At 41.5% G+C, this 24251-nt stretch overlaps 1 protein-coding gene across 1 annotated transcript in view; it reads right to left on the bottom strand.

The window, feature by feature from the left end:
• The window catches only part of hdac11 (histone deacetylase 11), a 31770-nt gene extending 13192 nt beyond the window's left edge, over positions 1 to 18578 (bottom strand). Inside the window, exons 1-8 of the mRNA XM_018734162.2 lie at positions 18385 to 18578; positions 17331 to 17396; positions 16711 to 16859; positions 15702 to 15802; positions 14332 to 14448; positions 5762 to 5804; positions 3380 to 3456; positions 2726 to 2788 (exon numbers count right to left, since the gene is read on the bottom strand). Coding sequence (XP_018589678.1) covers positions 2726 to 2788; positions 3380 to 3456; positions 5762 to 5804; positions 14332 to 14448; positions 15702 to 15802; positions 16711 to 16859; positions 17331 to 17365 — 585 coding nt within the window. The 5' untranslated portion in view covers positions 17366 to 17396; positions 18385 to 18578. The remainder of the gene's footprint in view (positions 1 to 2725; positions 2789 to 3379; positions 3457 to 5761; positions 5805 to 14331; positions 14449 to 15701; positions 15803 to 16710; positions 16860 to 17330; positions 17397 to 18384) is intronic.
• Positions 18579 to 24251: the final 5673 nt, after the last annotated feature.

Below are 24251 nucleotides of genomic sequence, written 5' to 3'. Positions count from 1 at the left end.
TTACTTAAAAAAAAAAAAAAAAAAAAAAAAATTCTATTGAAATGCTGAGACCGACAGGACTGAGCCAATAAGAAATAGGGTGCCTTGCAGCAGCTGGACCAACCGACAGCATCATACAGCACATGGAGTGGTCGTTGTTAACTGTTACCAAACTTCGAGACATGAAAATACAAGGCTGATAGGACTGCAGTGACAAGTCAAGGAACACCTGTAGAATTATGTGCTTAAGTCAGTAGTATACAGCACAAGGAACAGTACTTCCAGTAACACTGTTCTATAGCTGCTATATATACACATGAAAGCCCATTGTACAATTACTCTTAGTGCTACTGAAACGGCAATATAATCTAATCCAAGGTTTTAATGACTCAGTCCTGTGATAATGAGCTCCTATTTTCACCGTCAACTGTTGCCAATCCACAAAAGGCTTCACGTAATCTTACAATCTGTCTGGTACCTCGAACACTATTATAACCTGCTGCCTTTTCTAATCTTTCCTCCAGCTTTCGATTTTATTTTTTTCCTCCTCCTTTATGCAGCAAGATTCTCAAAGAGCATTAGAGCAGGGCTTTTCTGGGAAGTTCACCTGATGAAGTCCAGCTTCTTAGCCTCTGCACTGCCTGCTATAGCACTAGCTGACCTTTAGTGTGACCTTGTACAGAACTCCAACCGCTCCAAACAGCAACCCCAATGAAGACAACCGTTGCTTCACAGGGTTCAGCATTCGCTAAAAACACCAAATAAGAAAAGCTCTGTTCTTGTTATAACCAAAGTCAGAAGACTTTCCATAAAACAAAGAGCCAGTGTTCTCAGGGTGATCTTACAGCTTGTTGAGCATCACAAGCACAGAGAGACATCTCAGTCTCCCACGGCCTGAAGACCCCACTGTTCACACAAGCTGTGGTGATGTCTCCTCCAGCGAGCTCCTATAGATGCCCGCTCTGAGCTCTGACTGCTGGGATCTTCTCCTAGTGACTTTGCTGGAATGCCCGAGTGCTGGGCTGACGGAGGAGTCCTTTCATCCAGTCCTTTCTCTGGGAGCGCTGGCATCCGTCTCTGATGCATAGCCAGGTATTGGCAAGAAAGAACAACTTGGTCTAACCTTCAAATCAAAGTAGTGCGATGCAACATCAAATCAAGATGGAGTCGTGTGGCAAATACCCTATAGCAGCTGAAAAGCTAAATACGCTGTATACTTCCTTCTCGAATCAGAGCATCTGCACAGTCACATGACCAAATGCTGTGCCAAAAAAAAACAAAAAACACTGCACAGTCATCAGGGAGTCATTTAAAGACCTGAGAGCAGCACAGGCTCCAGGTAGTGATGTAAGGTGGCAACAGTGGGATGATATTCACCAGTAAAAAAGTCCATAAGGACATCGGGGTTCAGCTCGTAAAGCAGCCCTGAATGAGTTTCTGTAAATCAGGCTGGCTGAACTTTAGCATATCCACAGCCCTCCAGCGACAGAAAAAGTTTTCAGGTGTGTAGCATGATGCTTTTGAAGCAAATACAAGCAATGAAGTGAGATTTTGTATTTTATTACAGGAAAAGAATAGGGTTAACAAATTCAGTTTCTCTGAAAGTATAAGCTTTCATGTTGCTATGACAACTGAAATTAGTTTATGCCAGTGACAGTTAATCAGCCACAGCAGTGAAATAGAAAATTAAAAGAAAATTCAACTTGTACGCATTCAAAAGTCAGTCTGGGGAGGAAAGACACATAACACGTTCCCCGATAATAACAGACATGTAAGGTTAGCGCTGTTCATGAGTTATAGATAAAATGCGGCATTCAGACTTCAGCCATTAAAACATTTTAAGCTGTATTAATCCAAAGCACACCATTCAGCATAAACTGCCTCCTCATCTTAGAGACACAATTGAGACCAGTTTGTTTGCAACTTATTATATTCTTAACTGAATGAATTTCATAGGTTTGACTTTTGTAAAACTTAAATACAGCAATAATGATTTTAAAAAAAAATGCACAGTTAGAGTTTCAATGTCAGTAGAAGCTATTAAAAATAATTTAAACTGACCAAAAATAAAAATATTGTTTGCTCATCATCTCGTCATAACAGCACACCTTTACTTAATGGAATTGCACACACAAGCAGTGAACATTAGAAGCCAGCCCTGCAATCCTGTTCTGTTTGGGTTCACTTTACTGCTGTCTATTGGCTCAGCAAGTAAATAGAAGTTACAACATTTCAGGTTTCTTTTTTTGTTTTTGTTTTTTGAATCTTTGAAAATCAACAATTCAATAACCATTCGAAATTGGAAGAGCCAGTTATATTTCATGCATAGTTAGGTTACAGATGGGACAGAATTTGATTTAACAGAAAAATTAAAAGTGAAATATGTTTAGCAAAGACTCCATGACTGAATGAATAATAGAAAAAGTCTCCAGATTGGCATACCTACATTTCGTCATTCAAGCAAGTGAAAACAAGTGCTGATTGTATTTTTATGGCAAACTTTTAAAAAAATAAAAACTGCAGAAAAACAAAATGCAGATGGACAGACAAGTCTGTGCAATCAAACTGATGCAGCCCTATGTGCTAAACTAAGCATGCTGGGTCATGAAGTGCATCCCTCTAGTGTGAGCCAGAGGGCTGCTGCATTGATCGAAACGCTAAGCAGGGGGTATCATCTTATAGCATGTGTCAATTCCTCAGCACAAGCTCCTTATTGACAATTACAGTAGAGAGTAAAATGACCCACCTGATGAGCATCGAGGTCGATGATGGTCGCCTTGGATACGCCCTCCACACGCTCAAACAGAAACTGAGGAACAAGGACACAAAAACAAGTGTTCCATCTGAAGAGCCCTCAGCACGTATCACGGTGTAGCGGTTAAGAAATTGATCCTGAATGTAAAGCTACACATCTGTGTCAACATCACACATGTAAACTACAATCCATGGTTATTACACTCCAGCATGGGCAGTAGCTTGTAGCTATACTCTTAACAGCTAATGCTGTTGCACTTCATCAAGATCCTGGCAGACCCTTCTCACCCAACCACCACACGTTCCAGTCCTTCCCTTCTGGGAAGGGAAACGGGTCCATCGGGACTGAGACGACAAGGCACAAAAAGTGTCCCTTATCAACCTCATTATAATCCATATGGACACAAACGTTTCACTGTTGGCACCCAGCTCCTGAACTCAGAGAATAAAATTAAGACTCCGCTCTGGTAACACAGTACGTATCCTACACTAATCTATTTATTAAATTATCACCAACTAAACTCATTTATATTTAGCCCTCCTGCCATTTCTACTTCTTTGCTCATATTATTTAGACATCACATTGACATCCCTGTAAATAATTGTTCAATTTGTAGAGCATACATTGCATTTTCTTAGTACTTACCTTGATGGATAATGTAATATCAGCATAAGCGCAGAAGCCCCCCCCTTTGTCACTGGAGCAGTGGTGGAAGCCCCCACCTGGGACAGGAGGAGAAGTGTGAGGGACAGTAATTACATGTATGGCTGCATCCATCTCGAAACACACCCTTCATAATCCAAAATGCAAATGGCTTTCTGTAAAGCGGGGCTACTGACCATGATGCCACAGGTCAGTGGCCACCAACAGGCCCAGTATGGAGAGGCATGTTTAATTGCCCAGGAGTGAGTGAGTGAGTGAGTGAGTGAGTGAGTGAGTGAGTGAGTGAGTGAGTGTGTGTGTGTGTGTGTGTACGCGCATGCACTTCCACAGTCATGTAGCACGACATTTTAAACGTGGGACGGGAGACTCGGACCGATTTAACGTCCACTGCCCAGCAGCTCGGCATCTGTTGACACATCTTTCAAATAAATAAATGCCACCCTCGTGGCAAAACGGGGATCAGCGCAGACGACGGAGGTTCTGGATAAATAGCTGCCTTTTGTCCATTAAAATAATGTTTATCAATGCAAAACAGCCGGCTGTTTTCTGCGATTCATCACCCGCATGTCTGCAGAAAGGCTGACTTAGCAGGAGTCACACAGTGAAGAAGGATGCTGTTCTCCTCTACAACCCCCCCCCACCTTACCCACCCACCACTCACTGGCACATGATGATAACACAACCCAAGGCCAGCCGATCAAGGCAGAATATGGTGTTTATGGCGGGGGAGGTGGAGCAGAGAAGCTATGGTACTGAGTGGTAAACTTTTTAAAAGGATCGTCCTCTTAAAGAGGCTTAGACATGAAGACGATTGGGAGCCATATGGTCACATTCCTTCAATCCAAGTGGTGTCCACCAAATCTGTTCGCCGCATCCTCGGGTCTGAGTTTCCGAGGCTCTCGTTTTATTATTACTTTCTCATTTATCTGAAACTGTAAGTCATCTTGGAGAGAAGTATTAGGTTTCTGTACTAAGCTACTTACATTGATTTACCCATTTCTACGGCTAGATCATATTTACTGTATCAGTTCAGTTTAAAAAGGTAGGAACACCTGCCATAAAGTCAGAAGACAGGTACTGGATATTACCATTTAGATTTATTTATTTAGGTTTCCTCTATGGCAAACTTACGATGCGAAGCTACTTCCACTGAGTTACCCTTTATACAGCGGAGTAATTTCTACTGTATCAATTCAGGGTAAGTACATCAATAAAGGGTACTACAGAGGTAGGTAACAACTACGAAAACTTACACCAGTAAGTTTCATACGTTACATCTAACAAGGAGTTGGAGCCTCTAAGTTCATTTAAAGTTTCTGAGTAATATTAAAAAATCTAAGAAGCATTCTACTAATCTAATCAGTACTATCAGTAATACTGTAGTAAAATTCCTCAAGCAGTACAGCAGTAGTCAATGTTAATGATATATTCTAAAGCCTGACTGCAGAATGGTTTTTTCATTAATTACAATACATTCCGTTAATAGCATACTAGAAAAGTACTATCCTGTTCAAAACACAGAAAATTCTACTTATTATAGAGCAGTAAACAAATCAGAAAGTATAAAACCAAGCTAAAATTTTCTGAACTTAAAAAAAGTGGTACATGCCAGTACCTTCAACGTACAAGGAACTGTCCAATTTACATATATCTTTTATTCATTTTTTTCCATTACAATAACAAACGTGTGCAAATATTTAAAGACTTGTATCCTCTGTGAAATGTTCAGTTGACCTGTGCCCATTTTTTTTTAAATATATACACACAAGGCTTAACTTTCAGGCAGTGCTCCAAGGAGATCATTAAACAGAAGCCTTACATCTTTTAGCAGATGCTCATTTTTGAGCACTAAAAAGGGAAACGGTGCTAAATTTAAAACCGTTTCACCTTCTCTAAGAACATACCATTAGCCCACTGCGGCATTACGATTAAGATGAATTCTATAATAAAGTTTTTATCCATCCATGTAGCTGCGCGTCCACTTCTCAAGCATTTACGAGTAAATGCTTCAGATAACTATTTGAAAACTGTGCCTTTACTTCTTGGACATCTTTCACCAAAGCAACATCCATGTCAGGTAGTTAATGTAAACGTTAAAAATAATGAAAACGCCACATGTTCTGGAACATACAAGTCCTTCCGGAGGCCAGGCTGCACGCATGTGACGGCATTCTGTTACGTTACCTGAAGAATGTATACAGCAATGCCTTTGTGTTTAATAACTCTGCTCAGTCAATTAATATGTTGAAATCAATTCCACATCAACTCTTCTGCACGTTAGGCTCAGCCCTTCGGAGGCCTGGATGATCGATTGTTTTACAGTACTGGGGATAAACTAAAAATATGCGTAGCACATTAACTCACCCACATTGATCGCCCATCCTCGCTCTATGGCCAGCTTGCCCGCCTACAAATAATAAAATGATTTGAGTTAATTAGGCTGTCGCCAGTGGACACGAAAGCCATAAAGAAGGCCGTCTGCACCACTGCATTAAAAGCACTCGAAGGAGCCACAGAACAGCTGGAGGTCAGTCAAATTTTGTCAGTATGGTATAGTATTTAGTAGAACGGCATAAGATCAACGTTCAACATTTGGAACATATTTATAACCATTTGCCATTCAGTGAAAAGAATCATAGGAAGATGTCATTAAACCATGTCATTCTACTGTCTTAAAGGGTGCCAGTCAAAGCCTACAAAAGCACAAGGACTGCGCATACTGCATGCGTTCATATTTTACATTTTAAGAGTGCAGGGAGTAACAGTCTCTGGATTATTTTAAACTCAGCCGGACACCAAAAAAAGAAAAAAAAAAAAAAAGAGATAAAACATCAGAAGTAGAGGGAGGCAGGAACTTTGCTGAGATTCAATGATCAACACTGTCTTTCCGGTATAACTGTTAAATGGCTGCTGCTTATCTACATGCCGGTTATTTCCAATCTGAGACACTAAGTGACACCACAAAGAGAACCGTACTTCTTTTCCAGGATTTAAAACCCAGCTCTCCACTGCAGAAGGAGTGAAACTGAGTACTAGGTACTCCTACCGTCCAGACAAACAAGTGTGTGACATCAGCCCATCAGAAGTAGAGGCTGCACTTGTACATGAAATAACTAGTCGTTCAGCCCGTGTTGACAGAGTAAGGATGCGGAGCTGAAAGGATCCCAGCCGGCACAACTAGAACCTCACGTGAATGATCACGACATGTTCGTAAGGTCTCTCAACATCCAGTACTTTCACGTGTTTGGCCAGAGATTATTAATACCATTTATTGTTAACCTGTCCAGAATTTCATGTATCTAGCAGACGCATGTAGTCTGGGCCCACGATATATGATCGGACGTGGTAACAGACTGCATTTGACCATTACACGAAGACGCTGTGTGAAAGAAGCCATGAGACTCATTGCATTGTACACACAAAAACAAAACAACTCCCAAGGGCAGGAAAATGAGGAAACCTTTTATATACAGGCCTATGATTGCACCTACAACTGTGCACGTGATTCACAGTTTTTCTGACACAAGCACAATTCAAAAAATCTTCGTGATGCAAAAAAAAAGGAAAAAATTGTTTCTTTTACAGGAACAAACCTCAATCAAGTTAAAACTAACAGTTTGATGAGTTACACAACTTTTCCCTTTTGATATTAGGCACCATTTAGGGCAGCTTTTGGGGTAAAGCTATGATGGGGTTGGAATGATTGGATTTTTTTTTTCCTGTAAGAAATGAGGGAATAAGTAGTTTCATTATTTGGTTCAGAGGTTCGTCACTTTCAGGAATGAACGGGGACCTGATAATGGTGATCAGTGTACATCCACTCCGAATTCTGTCAGTTATGTCTCTTCCTAGGCGAGGGATGTGCTGCTCTTGTAGCTGGTGGAAAAACCCGTCGCACGACCTGAAAAATGTGTCACAAAACCAAGTGACTCACCAGGTCTTTAACCGTCAATTCATCCTTGTACAAGCAAGAAAAATAGGGAGGAAAAAAAAATCAAAAAAGCCTTCGCCGCTTCAGCAAAACCGAAAAAAAGTGCTGCGCTCAAGTAACTCAAGAACCTCACTGATGTATGAAGATGCAGGACTTTATGCTGAGCTGAGAGAGAGAAACGTTAGAACAACTGTCAGTCGTGCTTTAAGGAGCGAAAATGTAACAGATACTGACATTAAAGCAGCCCCCCAAAGGCTGCAAGTGAAACTATGAAACAACACTGAGTGTGGCCATCTGAATTAAACCAGACTTCACACTATGACTTTGGTTAAAAATAAAGTTACTGGTTCAATACACAATGACAGAAACACCACTTTTGTGCAATGCAGTGAGAAAAGATTTCAGCCAATCAGATGTGACGGTATGTGACGTAAATGACTTGGCCACTCCCATTTTAAGATTATGTGACGGGAAGGACTCAAACCACACCCATTTTTAAAGGTGTGCAAAATGCAAAATGAGTCAGTCCCACAGCGAACATGAATTGGGTGAAAAGGACTTGAGTCGCCCCCATACGGAAAGCGTTTATGCTGGAAATGACTCGGTCATTCTCATAACGAAAGAAAATTAGCCACTCCCTCTTACAAGTGTAAGATAAAACGTCGACTCACTGCCATACTGGAAGAGGATTTTAACCACTTCTACATTCTACGAGGAAGGAACTGACTGTCCAATACTGCAAGAGTGCAGGAAGCACAATGCTAGGGTCATATCCTTATACATGGAGTTTAATGAAGTATGGACTTGACACACCGTCATACAAAAAGAGGGTCTTGGTGGGCTACTCTGAGCTAGAGAGCAATGCCAGGTACCCCAACAGAACATGGCACCAGGAGTACCCCCTACACTGGCTCTGCACTATTACATAACTGATCCTGGCGCACTTTGAAGGCATCAACAGAACGGCCACTGGCTTCGATAAGTATTTCTTTATCACGGTCCACAGTCTCATAGAACGTGTGTGTTCCTCACCAAGCAGGCAGCTGCACACACCCTCGCTGTCCTCCATTTAGGGGTTTCCTCATATGCTGATTTTTACATCTGAAAGCCTCATGGGTCCTCTCTGAAAACACGATGTGAACCTACATTCCCCCTTAACTGCAGATTTTTAGCTCAGTCTGAAGCAGTGGAGTTCCAGTCTACATACTGAGCAGTTAAGACCACCCATAGCTAAGGGTACCGTGTTACACAGACAGAGCAATACTCTGTTGCAGTCGCACTTGAAGATGTTGCAAATGTAATCGGGGAAGAAGGGAGGGAGGGGGGGAAAAAAAGAAAAAAATCACAAAATTATGCTCAAAAACCATAAATCTACTCTTTTCTTGACAAGGAAGTTCCCGATGTGACACAGCCTGATACTGGACATCAGCAGTGAAGCAGCAGCACATGACAAATAACTCATTGCTAAGGCCACAGCAGCGTTCTTTTTTAAAAGTAAACAATTAGACTCTGTACTCCGAAGGGACAACTGCTGCTCTAGAGCTACTACGACAAATGGACCACCGGGAGTACACCGTTTAGCTGAGTACACACACACCTCCCTCACACAGACTCTTATTTAAAGTAAGTGTAAAGACAAGAATACGTCTACTGCATTGTCCCCTCAACAAACCTGGACTGAACGTGAAGGCGGGAAGCATATTGTTTTCATCGATAGCCGCTGAATTAGAATATACAATAGCAAATTAAGTTTAAATTTTAAAAAATAAAAGTTTTTAACGAGTCACCATGGTCATGTTTAAGTTCAGAAGACCAGAGAAGTAACAATCTATGTACACGCTGCATTTAGCCACTGATTTATTAATAACACTTTTTGGTAAGCATATTTTTAACACTATATTACGTTACTTGGTTTAGCCGACGTTTTTCTCTAAAGCAACTTACAATTATTCACCCATTTATATGGATGGGGATTTTTACAGGAGCAATTTAGGGTAAGTACCCTGCTCAGGGGTATTACAGCTGGAGGTGAGACTCAAACTTATGACCTCCGGGTCCAAAGGCAGCAGCTCTAACCACTACAGTACCAGCTGTCCCAAGATCCTTCGGTACAATGTCCAGGAATATGGATAAAATGTAAGGTGCTTTGAATTCTGAGAAGCAACAACACTGAACTTGTTAAAAAGCACAATTGAAATACAATATGTATTTCTTTTTTGGCCTCAGCATAACCCCGGCCCACGGTGTTCGGATGTCTGAGTCTGCTGCCAGAGGACGAGTCCAAATAGAACCGGGCGATGAATATTCATGCCCACAAGCTCAGGGAAACTTACTCCCCACTTCAGAGGTGGAGAGCGAGCGCCAGAAGCTTCCGCATCCACAGGCCATGCTCATACCCTGTGATATGGAACCCGCTCCCGCGGGGGTTGGACGGTGCCCGCGTGTGTCAATGCATACAACAAGGGTTATTAAAGTGTATCACTAGCATGCCGCAGTTTGGAAGTCAGATGTTTCTGTAAAAAAGCTTCTCTCGTTGCATTTTTCACAACAGTAGCGTGAAAAACCAGTCCTTATGTTCCTATAGGCATTAATTATAATAACTATCATTCCTTAATAGCTAAGGCCCTTATCCAATAAAAGGTCTGCTCAGTACCATCCCAAAAAAAAGGTTAAACATTCATACCTAAATACATAATCCAAGGCTAACATACCATCTATACTCAATGTGCAGCTTAAGTGTCTCATATATAAGGCGGAGGACTGCAAGCACTGTAGTTATTATACAATTTTTACTTGTCGCAGAACGAAATACTCGTGAAGCGAAGCCCATTCTCCTGCCATTAAACACAAGCTCTAGCAGTGCCAAAAGCAGCAGGTGCTTCCGCATACAAAGTCTGTGTGTTTTACCTACGCAAGAAGGCATCCTGTGTGGAAATGATGGCCAGAGAACTTCCACAAGGGCTACACACAACAGGAGATACCTGAGGGGGGTCGAACCCATTACCAGCCGACGGCGAAACGCTAATGACACACATTAGCATGTGTGCACACACTAAGCTGCCGGGCCAGAGGGAAACGGCAGCAGCAGGGATCTACAGTAGGGGCTGAGCAGACAGGACGCGAGTGATGTGTCATCATAACAACAACAACACGGTAAAGAAGACAGTGGCTGCAAGTTTGATCCCTCAAACGCTAATGTGCGGATGAAAATCTCACACTCCGACTGGCTCCAGGGCAGCACTGTGGCACAGGAGGTAGCACTGGTGCCTCTCAGCTCCTGGACTGTGGGTTCAGGTGTGGTGTAAAATCTGACTCCCTCTCTATGGAGTTGGCATGTCCTCGCCATGTTCTTGTGGGCTTCCCCCGAGGTGCTCTGGTTTCCTTCCACAGTCCAAAGACACATGTTTCACCTGGATTGGCGACTCTATACTGCCATTAGTGCGTGCACATGGGTGAGTGACTGTCACCCTGCACTGGACAAGTCGTTAATGAAAATAAAAAATGGTTTTGCTCCCATACACATCTCAACATTTAGCAAGTACTGTGTCCAACAGTCAGATGAAGTTAGGAACTTTAAACAACCAAACACAGTTAACAGAGCCAATAAACAGGCACTCTAGATCTTAACAGCAAACACACACATACACACACATTCTCAGACCCGCTTGTCCCATACGGGGTTGCGGAGAACCGGAGCCTACCCAGCAACACGGGGTGTAAGGCCGGAGGGGGAGGGGACACACCCAGGACGGGACGCCAGTCCATCACAAGGCACCCCAAGCAGGACTCAAACCCCTGACCCACTGGAGAGCAGGACCCGGTCCAACCCACTGCGCCACCACGCCCCCACAGCAAACACACAAGTGATTATTCCATCTATACCAGGATCCTCAGATCTTACCTTGGTGGACCATAGTTGTTCACAGGGCTTCCAGCTCCCTCTAAAACCTCCCTGGTACCGGAAAAGGTAATTAGTGGATCAACTGGGGTATAAATTATACTCAATCAAGCCGTAAGTGCTGAGGTCGCAGCGAGCCCTGCGCACACTGACTTATCGAGACCAGGTTTGAGAAACCCTGTGGTACACTAATAATACGTGCACCACCCATTATTCGGTCTCCCCATATCCAGTTTTTCACATTTCCAGTCCGAGATTACTAATACCACTAATCTGCAGCCTAATTTTCATTGATGCGGTCTGCAATATTCGGTCCGGTGTAATAAACCGAGACCACACACTGCCAGAGTCCAAGACACACTTTGCTTCAATTTTTTAATCATCGATTTATTTAAATGTGACATATGCGTAGTCCTTCTCAAGCCAGTCCACAAACACTATCCTTACAAATTTACTTTATAAAATCATTATATTTTAAAAAAAAAATTCTTTTATGTACACTAGAGCCTTCAAAAATGAAGTCTCTGCAAATAGCTCACTGTTACCCTACAGACCCATAATGAGTGCTATATGAGGGTCTTCACACCATCAGCATTAGAAATAGTGAAAGGATAAGAAAGAAAAAAACTATAATAAAAATAACATTCCTGAATTTAGAATTTAAATGAGAAAAAGTGAGAACGCAAATATAATTAACTAAAATGAAAATATATTGTTCTTACCTATAACCCAAATGTTCACAAAAAAAGAAAAAAAAAAATCATAGAATGGAGATGTACCTTTTTAGATACAGGCCACTTGCTGTTACTAATGTGATTTAAATAAAAATTAAAAAAAAAAAGCCTCAGACTTTTCCATATTCGGTCATTCTCAGGAAGAAATCAGGAGTAGAGAAGTGCAGCAATAATAAGAGGCACCTCAACTCACAGCAGGCTTTTAAGCATGGAGCAGGAGATTATGTGAGTTCTAGTGCACTGCAGTAAACTGGAGCACAGCTTCAGACAAGCGTTCAAGTACTTGGACTGTAACTCTGTTGTATGTGACGCTCCTTCAACAATCCGCTGCGAAAGCACACTGGAATGAGGAAATGTGCCTTTCACACAGTTTTATGATTTTACATGCATTCAGTAGAGCCAGTGTCTCTAAGGTCATTACTGACCTCCTCAGGTTCTCATTAAATAATCTGCCGAAGAGATGGCCTTCACGCTCCCCTTCATCTTCTGCTGAACTCGCAGCCGGCAACATATAGTGCAAGACCATGGAGGCTGCTGTGGGACGGTGGTCTACAATTTGTTTTTATTACATTTCGAAACAAAAGTTGACTACAACTACCAGCGTTAGGTTTGTATACTACGGTACTTACAGAGATTCACCAATTTTTACTGTCTCTAAAGGTAAGTACCTTAATCAAGGGCATGAGAGGGAGTTCAAATTTGGACCTGGAGCCCTTTGACTTCAAGGTGATGCTCTAACTATTACACGACTCTTCCCTGGATACTTAATCCATATGATTTAGTAAAACTGGCCTTTAAATGAAATCGCAGAATCCTCTTATTCCTGTCTGGGAGTCCTACTTGAAAACAGCTATTTTTTTTTAATTTTCAAAAAAAAAAGAAAAATCTATATAGCTACATCCCTTCGACACGAAAAATGTGAGCGTGAAGGACACTGTACAGCACCACTGGAAGTTAATCCATCCATCCTTCAATAACCACTTGTCCCAAGCAGGGTCACAGAGGTCCTGAGCCTATCCCAGAAACACTGGGCGCAAGGCCGAGGGAAGTACACCCTAGACAACACAGCGGTCCATCACAGGGCATCCACACATTCACACACTCACTCACCTTTTCACACCGTAGGGCAACTTAGCATCAGCAATGCATCTGAAGTGTGTCTTTGGATTGTGGGAGGAAACCAGAGCACCGGGAGGAAACCCACACAGGCATGGAAAGGAAAAGCAAATGCCACACAGACTGAGCGGAGATCAAACCCACATACTGGAGGATAAGAACTGGATTCATTACACGTTCTCAGGCAGAGTGCGGTCTTTCATCCTGAACAGGAATAACACTCCTATATTTGCATGAAAAACAGCATTAATCTTTTAGAATACATAGTCGATTTGGAAAGTAATTACAAAGTCACAAAACTGGTCTTAGTCGATTCCCAGGTGTGAAGAAAGCAGTAATTTTATGTCATCAGTTAGTTGCTACAGTAAATCCAATAAAACCAGAACTTTCGTTTTCAAAATTTTACTAAGCTTCTTGCAAAAGTCTTGAAACAGAGCATTGTTCCCCTGGCAAATTTAAACTCCCCACTTAGCGTCTTAAAATTAAACATTACAAGCGAATTACAAACAAATTTCTGCTTTTTGAATAAAATATAAAACAGCACCCACAGGAACTATTTCCCGAACACAAAACTACTTTAAGCAATTTTTCAGCGCAGGAAAAACTAGGCTTTCCGATACAAAGCCGGAGACTGATTAAAATTTAAACAGAAAGCAACTCTGGTGTCATTTTGTCGCATTGAGAATCTCGGAATTTGCATACTGGATTTTAGCAAAGATGACTAACTTCCTGTGAATATTAACTGAAGCACTGGAAACACATCTGCAATGGACTGACATCCAGCCCAGTCGTTATGCCCCCCCCCCCCTCAGCCTTGTGCCTAATGCTTCTGGGATAGGCTCCGGTTCACTGCGAGTCTGCTCAGGACAAGCAGTTATTGAAACTGTATGGATAGACTGGAAATATGTTTATTTCCACTCATTTATTTAGTTGACACTTTTCCCCAAAATGCCTTTCAATTTGAGGCTTGTACACTAAGCTACTTAATGCAATCACACAGCTGAGTAATTTCTCATATATACACACACACACACACTTTTTTTTTCCTTAAATCAATCCCAGGTAAGTACGTTGATGAAGGGTACTACAAGCCAGAAGGGTGATTCAAACCCAATTCCTCTGAGTACAAAGCAGTGGTTCTAACCACTATCCCACTTGGTGTCCCCGTTACATCATTGTGTTTGTGGGTGTTAATGATGTTCTATGGCAACATGTCAGGGGGACACCCTAACAATGTCACAGCTCAGTTGCTCACCATGATGGTCCCCCCAGTCTGCGTACGCAGGGGTCTCAACACCTTCCTCTGGACCAGAAAATTGGGCAGGAAGAGGAGGGGTGGGATCTCCGTAATGGTGGCCACCACCAGGGACCACTGCAAAGACAACAGGACATGGGTGCTTTGTGACAACAGGCTCCGGTGCTGTGTACACACACATACACACAAGTGCTGCACTGCATGTGCTTGCACTTCTTCAGAAAACCATGGCACGTTAATCAACTCACATACAACAAGTATAGATAACAAGCCTCACAAATACAAAAAAAAAAAAAAAAAAAATACACAAAAATAAACGTTTGTGGTGCCCGCATAACATACAATATCCTGTGGTGGAGAGAACAGAACATCCTCACATTGAAATCCACCTTGTCTGAAGTAGGCTTTTGAAGTAAGATCTGAGAAAGGTGGGAGCTGAATGGCGCAGTTAAGGGCCGTCAGAAGGATAAATAAATAAATAAAACATACAATAATCTGACTGATGTACAAAAGAGATAAATAAAGATAAATATGAACGTAAATATGCATAATAATCCAGGCAGACCACTGGGATACCTCTCTCGAGCCCTCCAAGACATGGTTCTGCATGCAGTAAAAAAGAGAGAATAATATTGATGTATAGCGTACTGTGAAAACGAACTGCACTTACTCACATATGAATTCCCCTTTCTACTGGCCGGACAGGACATGGAAACATAACATATACCGCCTAGGAAGCAGTACTAATGTGATTTATGAATTATTCCAAATCTGGAAATGTCTGGAAACAGAAGAAGCCAAAGATGCAAAGGTGCGGGGGGGGGGGTCAATCAACCCTTAAAAAAGATGAGTGGAAAGACATCAGTATTTTACAGAAAATGCATGTAAAGCGGTCTTTACCAAAACACAAATGTCACACGTGTTTCCGGTAGGTCTTTAGCTTTTTATTACCGAATAGCGAGTAAGAGGAGACCTCCATCTACACCCAAGTTTGCAACTCTTAAATTGACTAAATGATTTCTTTAAAAACATAAATAAAAAATGAAACCTGTCGCACTGCAATTTTCCACCTCGTTTATTTTTGACAATGCTGTAAAACACAGATTTTATGCTGCAGTGTCGTTAGTCAGATCAAACCATGTGCTTCTCCACCTACAGCTTTAGAGATGTTTTTTTTTTTTTTAAAAAAAAAAAAAAAAAAAGATACCTGTAAACAAACAATCCAAGTCAACTGAAGAAATATATCACCGAGTGCGATGTTCCCTTGACCAGCGGGACCATCATACCGTAACTCCTCGCGGAGGCAGCACATAGCACATAGAGAGGTAAATAATCTGGAAGTGCCGGGTGTGGTCAGGGCATCCACCTACCTTCAGCTTGTTGAGGTAGCGCCTGGTGTGCACCACCAGCAGATCCTCCTCGCTGGCCTCCCGCGCCTCAACGATGTTGTCATCTGTTAGAAACTGCTCCTCTGAGACACAAAAGAGCATCACTTTGTAGTGAAACCTCGAAAGCACAAGCACACATCACACACCCTTTTCTGTTCTCTTCATTTGCTTGTGTGTGTGTGACAGGAATGAGCATCACTACAGCAATATGCACGCAACTCTCCACCACATGGAGATTTGTCAGTCTGCATTTTCCACAACCCCAGAGAGTGAACTGCTGCTGCACCCTTGAACAACGCACTTAATGCTTTGACAGAATACATACAGTGACAGTGAAAAGTATGGGTCAAGTTTCCACCAACAATTAATCACACTCTTTACTGGTCCTGTAGTCTTATCAATATGTAGATTTAACTGTTCTCCAAAGCCAACTTATAGTGTTACATTAATTAATCACAATGATTAATCTATTTTATACATATGGGTAATTTTCCATATGTTAATTCAGGGTAAGTACCCTGACCAAGGGTACTAAAGTATGAGGAGGGGTTTGAACCTGAGTCCTTCAATTTCAAGATGACAACTCTAACCAATGCACCACCTACTGTAGCATTTTAAAAAAAATTTAAAAATGCACCCCGACACACATCTCTCTGGATATGGGGGTCTGACCAGCACATACCCTGGGTGATGTAACACACTGCGGATGGTGATGTAATAATGCGCAGACAGAGGAATACACAAGAGGTCTTTTTTGATCAGGGTGCCTTGCATACCCTGACCTTCAGTTCAAAGCCAAAGCTGACCACCCGCAGCAGATCCATGGGGGGTTCGTCTCCAATTTCCTCTGCTCCGCCCTCCACCCTGCACCAATACCCATTCAAATCCTTACCAGAGTAAGAGTAGAAGTTTTCGACTTGTTTTCCCAGACCATCTCATCATACAATAAAAAAAAGGGCTGGAAATTCTGTGTGGTTCTGCCTGAATGTACCTTTTAGGAAGTGAACGACCTTGCCCCACTTCCCAGCATCAAACGGATGGAGCTTCTCAAGCCCCAGGAAGGTGATGTTGTACTCTGGAGAGTAAACAATGGGCAGGCACCTCGCCGGCACCTCGGTATAAAGCTCCGTCCTGTGGGAGCTGAAAAACATCATTAACAAACGTCTCATAAATGTTCTAATAAAATTAACAGCAGACTTCCTCCAATATTCTTTTCAAGCAAAGTTGCAATATTAAAGACAATAGTTATTTGAATAACAATATTTAAAATTTATTGCTTCTTAAAAAAAAAACTGAAAATCTTTGCAAAGTTGTCTTGGTTTCCATGTCTTGCCAGGTTAATTAAATGTCAGAAAAAAAGTACAGGTTTAATGCTGCAGCTAAATGTTATGAATGCACAATTACACTAATTTAATGAAATGTGGTTAATTTTAGAAAGGTACACTGCATATTTAAAAAATAAAACAAATCCTTCAGTTGTGCAACAATCCATTCGGAGTTAGAAGTCATAATAAACAGTGATATTGAAGTTCCAGTTATTTTGTACTGTTGGTTGAAGGGGGAGGGTATAAAATGGTCATTTGCAGTCATATAGCTTAATTGCTCACCTACCCTTTTTTTTCTTGCTTAGATTCTTTCTGGGACATTTTTGGTCTTAAATCAAGTTTCCATTGTTATCTGAAAAGGACAAAGAAGAGAGAAAAAAAAAAAAACTTCAAATGACACAGCGAACCCCTGAAGGAACTGAAGGTACCATGAGTTAATGGCTGATCATGTTTCTTTATTCTGTATTTCAAATTGAATATAAAACAAGCTTTTACTTGTTTTTCTTGTGCAATGATTGCCTCCCTCAAACAATGTGGAAATTACAAATGTGGGAACGTGGGAAAATCAATAATCAACTTAACTGGTATTTTATCATCATCATCATCATCATCATCATCATTATTATGCTGATGCCTGGCTTTGTCCAATGGCACATATCAGTATTTATCTACTTTTTCTTCAAATTTTTGGAAAATATTCAAAGTTTTTTCAGCTCTTGTGAAGAAGTAAATTTATGTTCTAAAAAGTTTGCAAAGGTGGGGTGGGGTCAGTCAACCCTTAAAAAAAGATGAGTGGAAAGACATCAGATCAGTTTTTTTTTCTTTCTTTTCTTTAAAACTGCACACTGAGCTTCGGGGCTTAGTGCTAGTATACAAAGACTTGATAGTCATTCATTACTTTAAACATTTCCATCATTCCAAGTGGACTTCGACAAAGACATCAGCTTAGTAATTAAATAAAATAAAGTAATAAAATACCCTCCGAGTTCTTATTATTACCGATGATGACAATCCGCAGCTGGGCTGGGAGTGTCGCAGTTCGGACGGTAGGCGCACTATGATAACTACATTACCCAAAATGCTTTGCGCAAGTTCGGATACGCAATATGTTTTCTCTTACAATCGGTAGAATTCTGCTCGTTTCCGATGTTTAGAAACGATTTAGGTTGCTATAAGACTACTAATGAACGAACAGATTGTTTACTTATTAGTGCCTTACAGATATTTGTAATCAAAAAGGTCACTGTACTACATACTGGCCTTGCCGCCGCCGCTCGCTTGCACACACGGGGAGCTACTAGGGCTACTCCTGCATGATGAAAACACACAGCTCGACTCACCTGCACGCTTTTTATTCATTTTCCTTTTACTTTCAGTATCACGTTTTGGGCACATTGTGTGGAGTCCACGCCAGCTTCCGAACAAACACCTGACAGTTACCCTGGACTACGGGTGCGGTTTAACGGCATTAAACTGCCTTGCATACAAACACCAGACACACCGTTCGCGCCCCTCGGCGAGCGGCGATCCAGCGCGCGACACAACCGACGTCACTAGCTCGCGCGAGCGCGTTCGCGCCTACACTCGGTAGCGCTGAGGCGATGGACGTTGATGGGGTTGTAGTGATTGATTCGGCATCGTCAGACAGGGTAAAAGTACGGTATTTTTGTGGTACAAGACCGTCAATTCGCCAGGAATAAATGAAATTTAGGGTCATATTAAACATATTGACTGGGGGCATATCGCGAAATTAAACGTTTCGCCTGAGTCTGCAGTGCCAGGCAGAGGTGGTGGAAGGAAAAAAGACTGGTTTTTCTATTTTTTTTTTTTTTTTTCTTTTTGCTTCTCTCTCGCTTGTTGTTGCCCAGGGTGTTTCTCGGACATTAATTAATATTAATGATGATATTTCCTTGAAAAACAGAAGCCCTGAGCACCGGCGTTTGTTAAAGTTCGAGGTCTTAAAATTGCTGGAAAATTCATCAAGACTTAAATATGAGAGATAACGACAAACGAACGACGTCCGGTTTGTAAAACAAATTTACTTGATATAATTCTCATTCTCTAAAATCTGTAATTAATTAAAAACATTAATAACTAATAAGAAAGAAATAGGTGGAGTAACAGTTTGCAGTAAAAAATGTAAATAAATGGTGGACTTTTGGAAAAAGTTACTAATAGAGTAAGAAGAGTGATGTTTTGAAAATGTCAGCACTGCAAAATATTGATTGATGGGATGAGCTGGACATTTAATTTATGTTCAATTCCAGCTGACATTGTAGATATCCTTGTATCCATGCAATGAACTCCATACTTGTGCCAAGTCTGCTGTACACTTCTGACTCACTTCTCCCCGATCCTGCACATGATAATGATGAGGTACATGATGAACATAATGAAAGTGTTTATGCTTAATCTTGATAATTTGTTTAATAATAGAAAGGCCTTTATGCAGCTACTGGTGTGATGCTGGTTTACATGGTGGACTGCAACAAATTGACTGTTCTAGAATCAGTGTCTGCATCCGAATTTCTCCTTCGTTGATGTAATGTACTTTTTGCATTGTTCTCCAAGATATATGTTGCTTTGGATCAAAGCATCTGCTAAATGACTAAATGGAAAAGTACATTTATTGTATGTTAATATAAATACCATTCTGTATGTGCTAACCCACTTGAAGGTACAAGAGCAGGGGTCCTCTGGTTTCTTACAGTAGCAGTTTTCCGCTTACATGTCAGCACCCTTCCTCATCCTTTTACCTGCTGCCACTATTTTATATGACTACTGTATGTCATGTTACATGTATAAAAATCCAAGTGGATGATTGTTTATTTTGGGTATTTTATTTAGGTATTGCTGTAAACCAAATGTGGCATGGACCTCAGCTCTTCAGCATTTACTTTAGTCTCAAAGTGTAAGGGAACAAATAATCTCCAACACTGAAATTTGCAAGAGTTGCACAAATAGATGGTTCAGATTTATAACAAAATCCATTTAGCTCTGGGGGGGGAGAAAAATGAATGTCAGAAACTATAATGTGTGACAGAAAAGCGCTGACCATGGGTGGCAGCTTTGCTCTTTAATGCTGCTTAGAAATTTCCGGAAGGGAGTGCACTCCATCATCAAATGTGCTGGGAACTCAAGCAGCCCACACAGAGCTGCAGCCTTAGTTTTTGGATATGACCTTATAGGGCACAGGGTCATTAATTATTGTAAATGTTTTAATTGACTCACAATATACTGCAGAATTTTTTTTCCACACCATGAATCTTTTTTAAAACAGTTGGCATATGTTAATTAACCAGTGGCAAGCGTGTTAACTCGAAAAAGTGGCAAATATTAGTCATTTTTATTTACAGGTTACAAGATGTCAAAAGCTGTTAAAAAATTCACCTTTAAGCATCGTTTTTACATCAGTGCCACAAGCAATTTATGTTGCTAAGCTGCAACATTCATAGTTTTCTCCTGTATTCTTTTATTTCATGTATTTACTGCATGGTGTTGGCAACAGAGCCACAAGCTGGGTTTCCTGTGGCAACACAGCAAGAACATGTTCGAAACTCTTTTTCAGAGTAAACAAGGTTCTTTGTAAGGTGAAGCGGGCTGAATGTGCTTTTTTATAAGGTACTTGTTCATAAGAGTGTTTATCAAAACTGTCACTCAAAAGTTCCTACCAATATAATGGAGATGACCATACTGGTTAACACAGGCCCCTGACCACCTCAGTACAAAGTGTTGTGGTCGTCTTCTCCTGGTCTATTAGTTGTTACATGGAATATCTACTCTGTGTTCCTGTAATAAATTTTAAAATTTGCAGCAAGTAGTACTGCTGTCTCACAGCACCCGCATGGTGCAAGAGGACATCAGTTCAGTCCCCACTCGGTCTGTGTGAAATTTGCATGTTCTCCCCGTGTCTGCGTGGTTTTCCTCCGGGTGTTCTGGTTTCCTCCCAAAGTCCAAAGACATGCTGTTCAGGTGGATTGGTGACTCTTAAGTTGCCCATAGTGTGTGAGTGACTGAGAGAGTGTGTTCCACTGATGTATGGATGAGTGACCCAGTGTAAGTAGTGTATCTAGCAGTGTAGTGTAAGTCACCTTGGTGAATAAAATGTGGACTGGTAACACTACATAGTGTTCATTGGTAGTCGCTTTGGAGAAAAGCATCTGCCAAATGAAGTAACGTAAGCGTAAAATATTCGTGCATTTTTTTGAGTGAAGTCATTAAAGTACTGTTTCAGCACAGGAATTCAACAGAGGCTCCAAAAGCAGTATTGCATGTGCCTATTTGAGTCCATCCTGTATTCAGTAGGAAGCAGCAGAGGGAAAGAGCAGCGGACTTGAAATCCGTCGAACCGCTTTCATGTCTAATAACTCCTCTCGGCAGCCGTCTCCAGAGGCATGGGCACTATAAATAGCACCATTTGGCTCGCTTGTGTAGAGGTGACGTCATCTGATCTGCCTCAGCGCTGATGTCAGGAAGGACCCAGGGTCGCTGGCTGCTGCTGGCAGGACCAGGGACCGGCATCGGCACCAGTGACATCATGAGCTTGTCGTTATGGCAACGCAAGCAAACAGGAGTGCCGGGCATTAGTTGGCTGAAGTGGCACAGCTGACGCCCAAGCCTTTCGTACCGTTTGCGCAGCCCTTTGTGGAGCAGTGAAGGAGTCAGCTGTCGACGATGATGCCGCATCTTCTGAAACAGCTTTGATCCGAGGTGCGACCAGGCAGCTCCTTCATACCTTCACTCAAGGAAAGCTGCATAGTTCCACTCAAGTCTCAAACTCTTCAGTGGAAAAACTCATAATGAACAAATTCTTCATTTGCATGAAAACATACTAGAGTACAGCTCAAATTTGGCACATTCATCTTATATGTCATACTCTTCCCCCCCACCACCCACCCCCAGTCCTCCTCCTTGACAGCTTTCAAGCCTCACAAGGGAGATTTCAAGGCTTTTGAAAGAGAGAAAATGAAGGAAGTCATTGTTAGAACATTTGTCAAGTAATAACAGTTATTTATATGTCAAACATATCCAGTTGATATATTCAGTCTTTTGGAGCTATGTTTAAAATTATATTTTGTCTTAGGGCATAATTGTGTGTCAGCCTTTTCCCTCTGTGAGGTGCAACTGCTTTATTACTTTTAAGTCAAATAACACAAGGTAGACAGTGGTGTTCTTTTCCTATGTTGGAACGAGTCCCTCATTACAGAATGACAGTCGCCGCTTCAAAGTGAAACCCGAGTCGCAGCTTTCTTTTTATTCTCTGAGGGAGAGACGGTTTGTGGTGAGGATGAATTTAAATTCTGCTCCCTTGCGATTCAGCTGCTGAAAATGCTCTGCTGTAGACTGAGTCCAAGCGTTGAAACCACAGCTTGAGTCAAAGTGATGTCTGTCGACCGTGAGATGGCATTTTTTACTGATAGAGCTCAGTCTGCATTGCTGAATATAGCCTGGCACCTTCAAAGTGCTGCTTACCGGCACTGGGAGATGAGCAGCATATTTTTATGATTTATTAATTTAGTCACCACAGCTCACATTGTGAGGTTTGTACACTGAGCTAATTACAGTAACTTACACCTTTATACATTTTCATCACTTCTAGTGTATCGATTCAGGGTAGATACCTTGATCAAGGGCTCTACTGTGGGAATGGGATTTGAACCTAGGTCCTACATCCAAAGAGACACACCTCTAACCACTACACCACCTCCTGATATAGCTCTTACCTAGACGTTCTCCTATGTGGAACAAAAAAAAATTTTCCCTTCCTTCCCAAGGCAACGTGTTCCTGAAAACCTTCCTTAAGTGAACTCTCCGATCTCTAAGAAGCAATCACCATTAATTTCCACAGTAAAAGCTTTTATTTATTCCGAGACCCAAAAATGACACCCATTTATGCTATCATCAAATCTCAGTGAAATGAACAGTTACTTCAATACATAACATTAGTTAACATAACACAGCACAAGGCGGTTTTTCTCCATTGATCACTCTGTAATACTGTGACTATCAGCCTGCTCTCATTCTGCTCTTTCGAAGGTATTACATACCGCAGACTTAAAAACCAAAACATACATACCTGTTGTTTATATACTAATTCAGTCTTTAACACAAAAAACCAAGGAAAACAACTGCAAAGACAAAATAAATCAATGCAAATGATTTTACGCACACTGAACAAGTTGACACAGTGTCTCACAGCACCTGGGCTGCGATTAGACGCGGGTTCAAAACCCCCTCGGTGTGTGTGGAGCTTCCGTGTTTTCCCTGCGTTTGCCTGGGTTTCGTCCCACAGCTCAAAAACACGTTTCAGGTGAATTGGGAATTTAGTAGTGTGTGTGTGTGTGTGTCAATGCGGGGTACGACTCCTTGTACAGTCAGATTCTCGTAACTCGAATGCTTGTGTCTTAGGGTCACTCTTTAATCTGAAGGGTGTAGAGAAAGTGAAGTTCTTGGCAGGGGGTGTTCTGGAAGGAGACGGCCACAGCATCTGAGAACCACTGGCGAAACAAATCACACTGAATCAAAGCTGTATTCTGCAAATTTACTCCCATTACAAATTTAAATACCGTTTTAAATCTACTGACAAAAGTGTGAAAAGGCAAATTATACTGTCAAGTTGAATTATGAGTCACCAAAGCATAACACGCTTGTCACTTTGGCTTGTTTTTGTGCCAGTGTCTTGCTTATGGCTGAAAAAGCAACCCTCTGTAACTTAAAATATTTTTTTAATTTCAGCCTTTAATGAGAATGAAAAACAGCTTATTAATATTTTTCCTGTTACACTTTCTTAGCCAAGGGGCTACACCTTTGTTATGTTTATGCACGGTAAAGTACTCTGTTTGACATCTTGCGCTTTAGTTTGACAGCTGAAGAGGGTGTGAAGTTGGCTGATAGTATGTGGATGGTGTGAGATTTCAGCTCCTGGGCGAACACCTTTCATAACTCAGTAGCACTGGTAAACCTGCAGTGTTTCTCAGAAGGAAGTGTCAAGGGTATTCCACCAGCAGAGAGCAACTTTCATGATTCCACAAGAAAGTGTCAGAATAGACTGCAGAAAACTCCTGGTCTGAATGGGAAAAGTGTCGCAAGAATGTACTTTGAACGGTTTCACGACGAAATAAAGAGCCCAGTGGAGTTAAAGTTATTCTCTGACATCCAGGATTAGAGGGTGAAATGCAATAAATTAATCATATCTAGTTCAATGACA

This window comes from Scleropages formosus, chromosome 22, assembly GCF_900964775.1.
Source record: "Scleropages formosus chromosome 22, fSclFor1.1, whole genome shotgun sequence".
NCBI lineage: Eukaryota > Metazoa > Chordata > Actinopteri > Osteoglossiformes > Osteoglossidae > Scleropages > Scleropages formosus.
This window is presented reverse-complemented; position numbering and strand designations above follow the sequence as displayed.